This window comes from Vanacampus margaritifer, chromosome 13 (assembly GCF_051991255.1).
Source record: "Vanacampus margaritifer isolate UIUO_Vmar chromosome 13, RoL_Vmar_1.0, whole genome shotgun sequence".
NCBI lineage: Eukaryota > Metazoa > Chordata > Actinopteri > Syngnathiformes > Syngnathidae > Vanacampus > Vanacampus margaritifer.
In genome coordinates this window covers 6,880,309-6,895,575 of record NC_135444.1, presented here as the reverse complement: position 1 = coordinate 6,895,575, position 15,267 = coordinate 6,880,309, and the positions used below count along the sequence as shown (strand labels likewise).

General features: G+C 42.7%; 1 protein-coding gene across 3 annotated transcripts in view; it reads right to left on the bottom strand.

Annotated features, from left to right (window-relative positions):
• Positions 1-1,741: 1,741 nt before the first annotated feature.
• tdrd5 (tudor domain containing 5) overlaps positions 1,742-15,267 on the bottom strand; it is a 34,981-nt gene continuing 21,455 nt past the window's right edge. For all 3 annotated transcript variants that reach the window (XM_077584731.1, XM_077584732.1, XM_077584730.1), the window contains 12 exons: positions 11,631-11,687; positions 11,308-11,452; positions 11,032-11,186; positions 10,623-10,837; positions 10,330-10,539; positions 10,173-10,239; positions 9,661-9,861; positions 8,736-8,861; positions 7,328-7,393; positions 7,115-7,205; positions 2,746-2,807; positions 1,742-2,643 (listed from right to left, as the gene is read on the bottom strand). In XM_077584731.1, coding sequence (XP_077440857.1) covers positions 2,629-2,643; positions 2,746-2,807; positions 7,115-7,205; positions 7,328-7,393; positions 8,736-8,861; positions 9,661-9,861; positions 10,173-10,239; positions 10,330-10,539; positions 10,623-10,837; positions 11,032-11,186; positions 11,308-11,452; positions 11,631-11,687 — 1,410 coding nt within the window. In that variant the 3' untranslated portion in view covers positions 1,742-2,628. The remainder of the gene's footprint in view (positions 2,644-2,745; positions 2,808-7,114; positions 7,206-7,327; positions 7,394-8,735; positions 8,862-9,660; positions 9,862-10,172; positions 10,240-10,329; positions 10,540-10,622; positions 10,838-11,031; positions 11,187-11,307; positions 11,453-11,630; positions 11,688-15,267) is intronic.

Below are 15,267 nucleotides of genomic sequence, written 5' to 3'. Positions count from 1 at the left end.
AGATTAATCGACAATTGAAATAATCATGAGTGGGAAGCTCTAAAATTAAAAAATGTGCTGCTAATCCATATGATCGGATTTGGTATCTGTCAATATCACCCGTGGATGATCATGCTAGCGTGAAAACCAGATCGGCACAACCCTAAGGCTGTATTATAAAGTGCTTCGCGGAAGTATTAGCATCCCCTTAATCTTCCTGACCTATGACCACACATTCAGGTTTCTGTATACAGTTGAAACCAGAAGTTTGCATACACTGTGCAAAAACACACATTTCATTTTTTGTCTCACTGTCTGAAGTCAAATCAGACTAAACCTCGCCTTTTTCAGGTCAGTCAGGATCACCAAAATTATTTATTTTTGTTAAATGCCAGAATAATGAGAGAGAATTTCTTAGTGAATTTTATATGATTTTCTTCTAGGTCAAATTTTACATACACAAATAGTACTATGTCTTTAAAGAACAAACGGAATGATGAGGTCATGGCTTTGAAATCTCCCGATAGGCTAAATGACAACATGTGAGTTAATAGATGACACAACTGGGGATGTATTTAAAGCCACAACTCCAACACTCTGCTAAGCTTGTTTAAAATCATGGGGAAAATCAAAAGAAATTGGCCAGACAATCAGAGAAAGAATCGCGGAGCTCCACAAGTCTGGCTCATCCTTGGGTGCCATTTCCAGATGCTTGTAAGTGCCACGTTCATCTGTTCCAAAAATCATATGCAAGTATAAACTTCATGGGAATGTCCAGCCATCACACCGCTCAGGAAGAATGGAATTTATAGTAGATTATCCGAATACCAAAGTATTCGATAGCTGTACCCCCAATTAAAAGTCAATTTAACATTTAAAACAGGAGTGGGCAAACTCGGTCCTCGAGGGCCGGAGTCTCCTGCAGGTTTCGGATGTTTCCTTGCTCCAACGCAACTGATTCCAATCAACAGGATCGTTATCAGGCTTATGCAGAGCTTGCTGATGAGCTGATCAATATATCAGCTGTGTTGGAGAAGGGAAACATCCGAAACCTGCAGGACTCCGGCCCTTGAGGACCGAGTTTGCCCACCCCTGATTTAAAAGCATTTACAACAAAAGTGTCAAACATATAAAAGCAAGTAAAGAAAGAAAACTTCAGTTAATTAAAAGTGTAACAGTCAAAAACATTTACAAACTAAAACGTTAAACACCTTAACTGTAAAAGCAAAGTAAAGGGTAAAAAAAGCAGCTTACTACAGTGCAAGAACAAGATTTTGGTAAAGATTATTAAAAATGCTTTGAAAGACCTTAATCATTGGTATGGGAAAATAATCTGAATCAATCTAAATTATAACATTAAATCATCAAGAGCACAATTTCTGGATAAATATAATTAGAAAAAGGTCATTCTATTTAATTATTTTTGATTAATTGTTACTCAGAAAGCGTCTTGACTGTTTGCTGTAATTTATTTTGTTTTAACTTTTTTTTCATAGGGACAGATTTAAGTTTTTATTCTTTCTGACGCCTTTTATTTCTTTTAAAGAATGAAATAATTGTTTTAAATTGAATTGAATGTAGTTTTTAATCTGGATTGAAAAACATCCACACTTCTTTGGTATGTTTTGAATCTTTATTCATTCATTTTATTCACTTTAATAGCACTGCTAAACAAACATATTGGTCCCCAAAAAATTTTCAACGGTTTTAGCATATTTTGATTGAAATCCCAAAATAACATAAAATTTTCCAAAAGGCAATATTGGCAGTAAAGTTCAACTTTTATTAGAGAATAAACGACAAGCATTTTTATATCCTAACAGAATTTTCAAACAATTAAATGCCGGACAGTATAATAAAGGATACCATTAAACCAGGGGACTGTATTTCGCACAAGTACAGAGAAAAAACAAAAAAAAGAAACTTTTTATGGGGTGCGTGTTCACAATGTGATATCGTAAGATTTTTCAAGAACGTATTAGTATCATGCCACGCACACGCCAATAATGAGTTGCATTTTACCCAAAAATCAATCTAACTCTGATTTCCGTAGAAAATACACAGTTAACGTTTTACACTGCAGGTGTCAAAACTTAACTTGATTTATTTTTAAAGATAATGTCTGCCCCTTTTATATCCACTGTATCTATATAGTTTTATATATAGTTTTGAATTGAAAGGAGAAGTCAACCCAAAGATGTAGTAGCAAAATCCACCATTTTCTATCCATCTCAGGCGGCCGCCATTTTGCCACTTGCTGTCGATTGAAAGCAACATCACAGTTGCTCAGGGCTCAAGTAATGACCAATCATGGTCGCGACTGGTCGTTAACTGAACTGAGTAACTACAATGTGATTTTAAGTTGTCAGCAAGTGGCAAAATGGCTGCCACTCAAAATGGATGAAAATGGGAGGATTTTTCTGCTTTAATCATATTCCACAAACGCAATATTAATCAGAATATCATGTTTAGACTAGTGGGGTAGCAAAGAAGATATTATTGTAAATAGATTCCCCCCCCCCCCTTTAACTAAAGAAAATCCAACATAAGAATTGAACTACTGCAAAGTCCAAACAGAACAAGAAATGCAGTATTGGAACTGGAAGTCTGAATTATGCCGTCACATTGCAACAAGCTCCTCGCTGCTCTTCATTGATTCACAACCTGTTAATGAACAGTAAATTAATCACTCTATATTATACTATTTTTGTTAGTTTGTGTGCACATTGTCCAATCTATCACAACTTCTGCATGTAAGGCTCTTACCTTCCACCTTACATTGTCAACACAATCGATCGAGACCGAAGGAGGCCACTTCAGATTCGTCGCTGTAAGAAGACACACAGGCACACTTAAACAAACCCGCTGTGATGTCATGCTGAGCACAATGTGACAACTGTTCACAAAAGTATCATCCATCCTTTTTCAGAACCACCTTTCAAAAAGAGGGTTGGAGGGCAGGCAGGGTGCTGACGAAGATTCTTCTCTCACACAACACTAAAACAACGTTAAACCAAAGTTATCCCAAATCATAGCTGTAATACTGTACAAAAGTTAAAGAATCCCTTAATAAGAACACTGCTATTGTATAACTTGTTGATTGTACCATATGACCTGTATAATAGTATATTGTACCATAAGACCTGTATAAGAGAAACAATCACTAAAAACGTGATTTTGATATGTCGTGACAAATTATGATTTTGAATAGTGGTGCAACGGATCATCTTGGATCAAGCATCACGGTTCGGGCCTTACATGATCTGCTGATTGGTTGGTGGAAAAAAAAACTGTGTTCCCATGAAGGCAACACGATCGGTTCACATCCACTATAATAGCCGCAGAGGAAATTGAAACCCCTTGTGGATAACGCAAACCTTATGTATGGGAGCATTTTGGCAATTTTGGTGGCGTGACAGCTAGCTTGACTTACCTTTGGCCTTGTTGCAGTTGTTATTGACATTACATAGTGTTAAAGTAGGGCTTGGCAATAAATCAAATTAATTCAATACATCATCATTTTACAAATCAAATTGATGAAAATTTGCTAAATCGTGAAATCGAGTTTTGTCTTCTGGATTATTAAAAGCTGTTCTTATGTTCTGTTACATCCAAATGTTTTTGTAAATTGTAATTTTGCACAAGTGGCAGAATGCTGGATGCGTGGTTTACAAGACATGTTTACTATAGCTACCAACTACTTAATTGTGGCATTTAAGCACAAACTATGAATGTTAAGTTTATGTTAAAAGATTTAGATTTAGAATCAGTATAAATTATTGTTGTCTGAACATTTCGCACAGGAATTATTTTTGAATAAATGAAACCTTTAAATAAGTGTCTGTTGGGTTTATGAGATTAAAATCATAATCTTCCTGAATGACTGAGAATAAAAAAAAAAGATGACATTTTTTGGGCCAAATCATCCAGCCCTATGTTGAAGATTTTCTACATCATGCATGCTCCACCAATGCCCAGATGAGTAAAAAGAGCTGTGACATTTTAACTGCGAATGTGCTGGCATCGAACTCCAGGTCAGACTAAAAGAAAAGTGAATAAAACGAAGAGTTTACTTGACCGCACGTACTCGCATGTGCACCATGCACGAGCTTGACACAAAGGCTGCAGTTGCGCTTTGGGCCAGAGGTGGCAGTCGTGAGTAGTGTTGCTCCCATACAGATACTAGTACAGACGCTCCCCAACTTACGAACGAGTTACGTTCCGAGCGATCGTTCGTAAGGTGAATTTGTTCGTAAGTTGCTTCAGTGCTATATTTTGTATTATAATTTATGTTTAAAGAGAATACGTACAGTACTGTACTACGATGTTAGAGAGAGAGAGCGAGAGACACACACAGTATGTACATGTACGTAATAAGATAAATAAAATGAAGTTTAACTTACTTTTGGAAGATGTACTCGATGCTTAAGGATTTGATGGAGGAGGAGGAGGAGGAAGAGGAGGATTTTATATCATGAGAGGTTCTTCGTCGTCGCTGGAATGGGCTTCAAAAGTTACTTCCTCCTCCGTAACTTCAATGTAGGAAGAAGTTGAGGGTCGAGGAGAAGAAGATGAGGGTTGATGAGTATCTTCCTTGGAGGATTTACTAGAAACTGGCCGAAAAAAGCGATCTAACGACGATTGCACAGTTTTCTTCTTTTTTCATCATAAATGATGCGGTAGCACTGTATGGCATCATTCAATTGATTTGCAACCTTTGTGCAACGTTCAATATTTGGGTCTTGCTGCTCGAAGAGTGCAATGGCTTTATCTATGAGCGACAGGCGTTTCTTCTTCTTCCTCCTCCTCGACACGTTGCTGAGCCTCCAATGCTGGGTGAGCTCTCACAGCGCCAAGCGTCGATATTAGCGGCGGAAAGAAGCACTACAGTACTCGGAAAAAGGTGCGCAATACAAAATCTAACTTACAGCATCTCTTTCCGAACATTTTTTGACATGCGCGCATGCGCGCAGACATGTTCGTATGTACCGTTGTTCGTAACTCGAATGTTCGTAAGTAGGGGAGCGTCTGTATCGGCAGAGGCACCGATACTGCATTAACTCTTTGACTGCCAGACGTTTTCAGAAACGGGATGTCGCCAGTGCCAGCCGATTTAAGCATTTTGACTGATCTTTCAAGGTCCACAGAAAATTTTGTGTTTGGACTATGGAAACACACATACTACCAAATGAAAGATTGAACTCTCATCTTTCATCAGAAAAAAGAGTTTGTTTCTACCTTATTCCGTTCTTCAGTAATTAACAATAGAAAATGGTTAGTTTCACCGAAATGCTCTGTTTTGAAACAAAAAGCGGAGAAAAAGAGCTTTTTGTGAAACTATGTTATTTCATGCACTCTAGTGAATTGTACACTTCTTTTTGTCCATGAATGATGCCACAAACACCTAAATAGTGCTTTACTTCTGTAAAACGCTTTCACCAACAATGAAAAAGTGTTTTTAGATTGCAAAATACGTTTATTTCCATTCAACAGTGTAACAATTTGACAAAACAATTTCGCTAACTATTTACAAATGTGTGCAAATGTGGTACTATTTACAATTATGTGGATGTTTCAAATACAGTTTTTCTTTTTATAACTCTCCCCTGCGTGCAAGGAGACGCCGCAGGACTCGCACAACAGATTAGTTTCACTTTCGCTTTTGTCCGTTTCGCGTGCAAACGTTACACTTTCTTGACGGCCTTTTTTTCCGGGGAATAGCAAGTAGCAGACTGTACCCACTCCTCCGATGAATATGCATTGGACTCGGGGCACTCTTAGTCGTCCGATTGAACGTCCTCCTGAGCGTCCTCCTGAGCGTCCTCCTGAGCGTCCTCCTGAGCGTCCTCCTGAGCGTCCTCCTGAGCGTGCTCGGTTGTGCTCCGCGTTTTCCGGTGTTAGCATCGCTAGCCGGTGAACCTTTATGACGTCGTCATAGCCGCCGCGTCAACGCTTGTAACTTCAGCGTCAACCTCGGAGTCACCATCATCATCATCGATGATGATCACCGTCGTCATCAATGTGCTCTTTAGCATTGGTCGATGCTTTTCGTCTTTGAAAAAAAATGCTCGAGCGTGAGCTGCTTGCAACCGGTCGCCATTTTCTCTTCCCTTCCCCAGCCATTGTCCCCTCTAGCTCCGCCTCACGTCTTCTACTGACGCCTACCCAATCTTGTCAAAAGAGAGTCATCGCTGCCCTCTAGGGGCCAAAAATAGTCATTAGGCTAACTAGATCTGCTTGAAACTTTCACCACAGCTGGGTAAGGATTTCCTCCACCCGTTTCAAAAAAAAATAATAAAAAAAATTGGAGAACGTCTTAACGTCCTTGGCGGCCCTCCGTAGGTTTTTACTAAACGTCATTTAACGTTTTTGGCAGTCAAAGAGTTAAGATAGTGGTATCGGTGCGTACTAACAAGTAACATGCCGATACCATTAATTCTGACACTAATATAGGACTTTGGATGCAGCATCTTGTGTCTTGCTCATGCACGACATTCACTGATGTGTGACATGTTCATTGCATGCCGAGCTAAGATATCTTATTGGCCCTTGAATGCTCTGAACCAATGGCAGGACAGCTTTTTTATGTTGAAAAAAAAAAAAAACGTAGGTATCGGTATGGTATCGACATCGGACGATATTGCAAAACTGGGTATCAGAATCGGTATCGGGGGGCCCAAAAACAGTATCGGAACAACACTAGTCGTGAGTAAAAAAAATAAAAAAAATAAGTGAAAAACGTCACAATGCGTCTTTAAGGCAGGATACCTTTATACATAGACAATGTATAAAACAAGAATGCATCCTGCCTTATATTGTATTTAAAGTTGTGGTCCTAAATCCTAAACTGTTATATGATATACATTTTGAGTTGATTTTTTTTTTTAGGAGCAAAAAGCGTTTTAAAAAATAAATGAAGACAAAGGACCGATCTGAAAAACGGTCCAATCCGTGACTCAAATCTGTGATCCAATTGGAACTGTGACTTGTGTGATCTGCTGCACCACTAATATTGATTTGATTACGTTTTGTAAAATTGTGTGCCTTGTCTGAAGCAATCATTCATTTGGTGTGTTGATTAGGGGCAGATATAAAAGTTTTACTTCTTGTGTGTGCATGTGCGTGTGTTATGTACCATGAAAGAAGGTGTCCTGGATGTTCTCATGTGTTCTCAGGATAGATAGTGGAAAATCTGTAGATGAATCTTGAAGTTTCGGGGTAAGATTCTAAGGAGGGTAAAAATAATGAATACAAAATAATGATGGTTATCTTGGGTCTAAAAACATATGCAGTGCACCATGTTGAGGTTCACGTTGCCTAGAGATGAAACAAAGCAACTGCGTAGTACCTGAATATAAGCACTGATCTCATTGTCCCCAATAAACTCCAACCCAGGCATCATCTCAGTTTCACACTGTAACAAAAATATTAATGAATAAGTGAGCATCAGCAATGTAAATGTAATAGACCAAACTTAATAATAATAATGCATTAGATTTAAAGGTGCCTTTCTTAACACTCAAGGACACCATACAGTAAGTTGAGAGAGGGAAAAAAAACTTGTATAAAGCAATAGAGTAGAGGTACAAGGATTAATCGACAACTATTCGATTATCAAATTACCATAAAATCCAGTGAATAAGACACATTATTTTCCAACATGATCCAAAATCGTCCCAACGTATTGCAGATGGATTAATAAAAAAAAGAAGATGTTTACTGGTACCTTAAAAAAAGTGTACTTTAATTCAAACGTAATGTTTATGATGCTTGTTTAATGCCTTATGTTACAAATGTAATACAAAGTTCCTCGTTTCAAAAAATTGCTCGTGTGTGAACCATGGGCAAAACTGGTCAAGCAACAATTGTTCATGCTATCCATGATGGAACACGAGTCAAAACGTGGTGAGATCAACTTCTTCAACTTTTTTAGGCTTGGTACACACAAGGACTTTTCAAATCACAATTACAGTTTGGTTCAGGTTTGGGAAAAAAAAATTACGGACCAACGATGACATACGGGTAACCCGGGGCACTGAATAATAACTTCAACATTTTGTAAAATGCCCACCTCTGCCACTTAATTTAGTTGATGGTGTGACGTGAGGAGCAGAATTTAGGCCCAAAAGCAGACAGTAATAAATCTTTAGATACAAAAGTACAAATCAAAATCACCCAAAAGGCGGTGAACGGCACAAACTAGTCACTTATCCAATGTACTAGTTCGACACCAGAAGGGCCTTGCTTGGCCCGAATAGCAACAAGGAGCGTCGAAGAGGCATGGGAGGAGGTTGACAAAGGAGTGAGGAGGTTGAAATGTTTCGGGGTAGACGATCACTCCTTGATGTCGTCATTTGATGGAGACGTCTTCTAAAGATGATGTGACGCTATTGACGCTTGTCAGAAATGCATCGCCTGCATGTCAGAATTGTTTTCTATCACCACAATAGTTCATGGATTATGTTTCAAGTGGGATTAAATTGAAGTCAAACATTACTTAAGTTACACGTTACAACTTGCAAAGACGAGCGCAACTGGTCTGTTCCAAGCGTGTCTCTCCCTTTAACTGTGATCTGGTAACAATGCCAGCAGTCTTTCAAGATTTGATGAGACTTGCGGCAAATAAAGGACCATAGGAGCTGACAACATAAAAGGACCCAAACCACAGTAGATGGTCTCGCATATACATTTAAATTGAGCTGATTTTAACTCAAATTTGAAGTGCACCTGTGCAAAATGGTGTGTATAAGGATTACCTTTGGTGTGGCTAACACTGACTTCTCCGGTGTTTGTGCTGACTGAGTGGTCTCCTCTTCAATGTCTGGCAGGTGAAATGTACCCTCTCCCAGGTACAAGCTTACAGGGCTGACCTGGACACACAACTGGTAAAGACACAATATCTGAGTATATGGGCAGGAAAATTATTACTAGCACATCACACTTCATATATTTCATTTAGAATCTGGTATTCTTACGGGAGTCAACTTTACCCGTTAACTTTAAAGTGAAATACACACTTAGAAAAGCACACGTAACAAAAACAACAATTACGGCATTGATAGACAGTAGGACCTAGTTCTCTTGGCTATATCGGCTATTAATGAGTTATTTTCCGATTTCTCCAAAACAAATTGATGAAATAAAAAACGCAAGCTAGTGTCATTTTCCTGATCAAAAAATACATCGAGAGTTTATGAGTGAAAAATGGGCCATTTCGGCTGGATGGTCTCTTTAATCCCAATATTTTACTTTTTTTTTTGTAAAACCAACATCAGCGGACACACTTGTGTGATATAAAATGCTCTTTCAGCAATGCTTTAAATCAATGTTTGTTATTCTCTTATATTATATGTGCCGGTAGAGCATTCCATGATGTCATTGCTGTATACGTTATAGTACCTTTAAGTGTATTTGTTTTCACCTTGGGTAACACACTTCTCTTAATGTGTAACGCAACGTCACTTTACTGGTTTGATAATTACTACAATTCTGCACTAGCGAATTAATATACTTGTTATTCCTATTTGACCAACTAGATTTTATTCTGTTTTATTTTATGGTTGGATATAGTGTATATATAGTACCATGTACTACGGTGAGTTTGCACATTAAATAAAATGATTTGATTGATCAAGGCAATTGTGTTATTGCAAATGATTCCACGTTGTTTAAGGGACTCACTGCTGCACTGGCTGAGGGGCTGCAGGCCTCCCCATGGCCCTGGCTGACGAGGACACAGTGGATGTAGATATCGTTGTCAGTATGGGTATCACAAAGGTAGAGTTGGAGCACATCTCCCGTGTAGCAAACCAGAGCGGCCACTAGGGGACGATTACAGCAAAGACTGACAAATGAAGCAATGGCCTGGGAAGCCCAGGCACCCTGCAATAACACATTTAAGCAAAGGTAAGCCACCTGTAGCTTGACAACTCCCATATATTATCATATGCAATGTGTCGAGTGTATATTTTAATTTATCTTGAAACAAAATAACACTAAACACTTTTTGAATTCAAACCAATTCAATTAACTGAACAGTCAATACCTATAAAAAGAGAAATGTGTATCATAGATTTTAAGAACGTTTAAAAAATAATTATATAAAAATCCCGACAAACAGGATGAGGAGCAGGATGAATATAATCACAACACAACTTTGCTTCAATGTAGACCTTAACAGACAGGAGTCTTACAGTGTTTGGTTTAATTCCAGCAAGTGCTGATGGGACAGCTTGCGCTGGAAGAATGGAGAAGCATGACCTGGAAAGGCAAAAGATTCCACTCAGAAGAAGTAGAGTAGTAGTTGTTGGTGGTGTCGTCAGTGGCACTACTAGTAGTAAGATGGCCTACTTGAGGAACATCAAGTCATCAGTGTGCACAGTGGTCTTCATGCCAAAGTCTACGTGGTACACCTCAACGCTGGTGGGGCTGATGACCTGGTGAATTACCCCTCGGGTGAAGCGCATATCCTTGGATAATGCACAGCAGACTTGCCCTTTTCGGACAAATCGCTCGGGTAGGCAATAGCGCTCTGACACATCAGGGGACGAGTAACATTGACTGGAAGTAGACAAACAATATTGGCGGGCACATCTTGTATGATGTTAATCAGACTGTCTAATTTGTCACAAACATGTCTTCACCTCATCTCGAATTGCATGTCCTCAAAAGCTTGGGCCTCCTCACCATGGGTGAAGGAGACGTAGAAGAATCCTGGAGACTCCACTTGTCGCACCCTAATTTGAGCCACATCAAACGCGGAACGCACAGTGGGCCGTTCCAGATTTTGACTCTGCAGGGCGTCAAGGGGCACAGTGGTCTTGCAATACAATACATTTACAGGACACAGCTCTGGCATCTGAAGACGACACAGACATATGCAGCAAATTAGAGAAAGCAGATAAGTATTGTTCTGTAATGCAGTATTACCTTTTTTTTTTACTTCCATCGTATGTTGCAGTCAACAGTTTAACATCATCTTTGGTTACCATCTCATAACATAAAGAAACTCAACTCAACTTCATTTATAGAGCACTTCAAAAGCCAACTTACCCTTTCTTGCATCACAAAATGGTCCCCTGTCAATAATTCTTCATCCGCATCCGCTGAGAAGATGTGACTATCATCACCCGCTTTGCCTTCCCAAAGAGACTCTTCAGTGTCAAAGCTAGACTGTGGCTGCTTTACACCATGATCATCTTCTAAAACTAAAACAAATGTGAACGTGATTTTTTCCCTCCCCTCACATGTTACATAAAATACTTCAGAATAATCACCAAGATAGAATAAGTGAAGTTGTGATTGACCAACAATGATTCATGTCCCTACCGGAATTTATGATCTTAATGATCCAGTCGTGTTTACCATCCCCATCTACATGTTGCAGGTAGAAGACGTCACTCATGGCGTCGACCAATTCAGTCACACTGACGAAGCCATTCTCTTTCAGCGGCAAGTCTTCACCCAAAAGCCTCTGTAAATATATTTTAGTCACATTCCCCAGCAGAACCTGTCTTTTTGACCATGTTCTATGCCTCAGAAAACACGCCGTTTTGTGGCTTTATTCCTGCGATTCTAACCCGAATCTTGGGCTCTCAACAACTTAATGGAGTTTTGTGGCGTGGTCTTATGCAGTGCAAAACTATTCTCACCTTGTACTCTTCAGGGAGAATGTGGACTGATATTCCACAGCTGCTTTTACTGACAACCTGAAAACATGAAATGTTTTATATAAGACAGAGTATACTGTACATGTAAGACCTATACGGAAAAGGCAAATTCATACTTTCCCACAAAATGTGTTGCAGACCACTTTGGACTGCAGATGCACATTTATTAGTTCTACTTCATGGTTTCCTCCAGCGTTTTCCCCCCAAGCTAAACGTACCACGCCCCCCAACATTAAATAAAAATTATTACTTTGTTGGGGAGAGGGAGAGGAAGCGATCATCCCTCTCGGGCCCCTTTTAAAAACGCACTGTGCCCGAGGAAGAATAGCCTATCAGAGACTGCAGAGACAAAAAGCGTGACCGAAGAGATGCTATCAATCATTTGCCGCACGCCACAGCTTCACTCAAACTCGTTTCCTTGGACAGATTATTTACCCCGTTTGCAACACAAGTTAAAAAGAAGAAATTGGAGAGCTCTCTAAACAAAAGAAGTGCAAAGGTATGTAACTGGGTCGTACGCAAATGCGCACCGCCACTGTCCTCATTGGGTGAAGGCTAAATTGGGCTGGGCGATTGAAAATAAGGTCAGGATTATTAAAACGATTTATTCATTTAAAAACGTTAAATTTATTCAATTTACTACCAAACCACGGCTACTTAAAACTTCCATCATACCCTCATGCCTCTTCATCTCTTCATCCCTGCATATTGAACAGTTTATTAAAGTACAAAATGACTTGTAAATTGTGTTTTTGTAGTTTAGAGTAGACTTTTGGCTTAGTCCTTTCCAGTCAGACATTGCCACAGCGAGTGTAGGAGCCACATGTTATTTTGGCTTTTATTTGTGGTAGATGACCACAGGTGGCAGTGTAGGCACTGCCCGTACCTCTCCACCCTTCCTCCCAAATCCTTTTAAGCACAGGTGTAGGTGATCAGGTTAATGGAGTGGAAGGTCATGCGGTTTTTACCACTCGCAAACACTCGCTCATAAATACACTCATACATTCATTTCACAAATAGAATTTCAGTTAGAAAGTTCCGTCCGTCCGTCTTCTTCCGCTTATCCGGGGTCGGGTCGCGGGGGCAGCAGCTTTAGCAGGGAAGCCCAGACTTCCCTCTCCCCAGCCACTTCAGCCAGCTCATCCGACGGGACCCCAAGGCGTTCCCAGGACAGCCGAGAGACATAGTCTCTCCAGCGTGTCCTGGGTCGTCCCCGGGGCCTCCTGCCGGTAGGACATGCCCGGAACACCTCCCCAGGGAGGCGTCCAGAAGGCATCCGAACCAGATGCCCGAGCCACCTCAACTGGTTCCTCTCAACGTGGAGGAGCAGCGACTCGACGCTGAGTCCCTCTCGGATGACCGAGCTTCTCACCCTATCTCTAAGGGAGAGCCCGGCTACCCTGCGGAGGAAACTCATTTCGGCCGCTTGTATCCGGGATCTTATTCTTTCGGTCACGACCCACAGCTCGTGACCATAGGTGAGGGTAGGAACGTAGATCGACCGGTAAATCGAGAGCTTTGCCTTTCGGCTCAGCTCCTTCTTCACCACAACGGACCGATACAGCGTCCGCATCACTGCAGACGCTGCACCGATCCGCCTGTCGATCTCCCGCTCTAACCTACCCTCACTCGTGAACAAGACCCCAAGATACTTGAACTCCTCCACTTGGGGCAGGACCTCCTCCCCGACCCGGAGAGGGCACTCCACCCTTTTCCGACTGAGGACCATGGTCTCGGATTTGGAGGTGCTGATCCTCATCCCAACCGCTTCACACTCGGCTGCGAACCGCTCCTGTGAGAGCTGGAGGTCACGGCTTGAAGAAGCCAACAGCACCACATCATCTGCAAAAAGCAGAGATGCAATGCTGAGGCCACCAAACCGGACCCCCTCAACGCCTCGGCTACGCCTAGAAATTCTGTCCATAAAAGTTATGAACAGAATCGGTGACAAAGGGCAACCTTGGCGGAGTCCAACCCTCACCGGAAACAAATTCGACTTACTGCCGGCAATGCGGACCAGACTCTGACATCGGTCGTACAGGGACCGAATGGCCCGTATCAGGGGGCTCGGTAACCCATACTCCCGAAGCACCCCCCACAGAACTCCCCGAGGTACACGGTCAAACGCCTTCTCCAAGTCCACAAAGCACATGTGGACTGGTTGGGCGAATTCCCACGCACCCTCGAGGATCCTGCTGAGGGTGTAGAGCTGGTCCACTGTTCCACGGCCGGGACGAAAACCACACTGCTCCTCCTGGATCCGAGATTCGACCTCCCGACGGACCCTCCTCTCCAGCACCCCTGAATAGACCTTACCTGGGAGGCTGAGGAGTGTGATCCCTCTAAAGTTGGAACACACCCTCCGGTCCCCCTTCTTAAAAAGGGGAACCACCACCCCGGTCTGCCAATCCAGAGGCACCGTCCCCGATGTCCACGCGATGCTGCAGAGACGTGTCAACCACGACAGCCCCACAACATCCAGAGCCTTCAGGAACTCCGGGCGGATCTCATCCACCCCCGAGGCCCTGCCACCGAGAAGCTTTCCAACCACCTCGGCGACTTCGACCCCAGAGATAGGGGAGCCCACCTCAGAGTCCCAAGACCCTGGTTCCTCAAAGGAAGGCGTGTTGGTGGAATTGAGGAGGTCTTCGAAGTACTCTCCCCACCGGTTCACGACGTCCCGAGTTGAGGTCAACAGCACTCCGTCTCCACTATACACAGTGTTAACGGTGCACTGCTTTCCTCTCCTGAGACGCCGGATGGTGGACCAGAATTTCCTCGAAGCCGTCCGGAAGTCGTTTTCCATGGCCTCACCGAACTCCTCCCATGCCCGAGTTTTTGCCTCAGCGACCGCCAAAGCCGCATTCCGCTTGGCCAGCCGGTACCCGTCAGCAGCCTCCGGAGTCCCACAGGCCAAAAAGGCCCGATAGGACTCCTTCTTCAGCTTGACGGCATCCCTTACCGCTGGTGTCCATCAGCGGGTTCGAGGATTGCCGCCACGACAGGCACCAACCACCTTACGGCCACAGCTCCGATCGGCCGCCTCAACAATTGAAGCGCGGAACATGGTCCACTCGGACTCAATGTCCCCCGCCTCCCCCGGGACAATGGAGAAGCTCTGCCGGAGATGGGCGTTGAAACTCTTTCTGACAGGGGATTCTGCCAGACGTTCCCAGCAGACCCTCACAGTACGTTTGGGCCTGCCTGGTTGGACCGGCATCTTACCCCGCCATCGGAGCCAACACACCACCAGGTGGTGATCAGTTGACAGCTCCGCCCCTCTCTTAACCCGAGTGTCCAACACATACGGCCGCAAGTCCGATGACACGACTACAAAGTCGATCATCGAACTACGGCCTAGGGTGTCCTGGTGCCAGGTGCACATATGGACACTCTTGTGCTTGAACATGGTGTTCGTTATGGACAGTCCGTGGCGAGCACAGAAGTCCAATAACAAAACACCACTCGGGTTTCGATCGGGGGGGCCATTCCTCCCAATCACGCCCCTCCAGGTCTCACTGTCATTACCCACGTGAGCGTTGAAGTCCCCCAGTAGAACGAGGGAGTCTCCAGGGGGTGCGCTCTCCAGCACACCCTCCAAGGACTCCAGAAAGGGTGG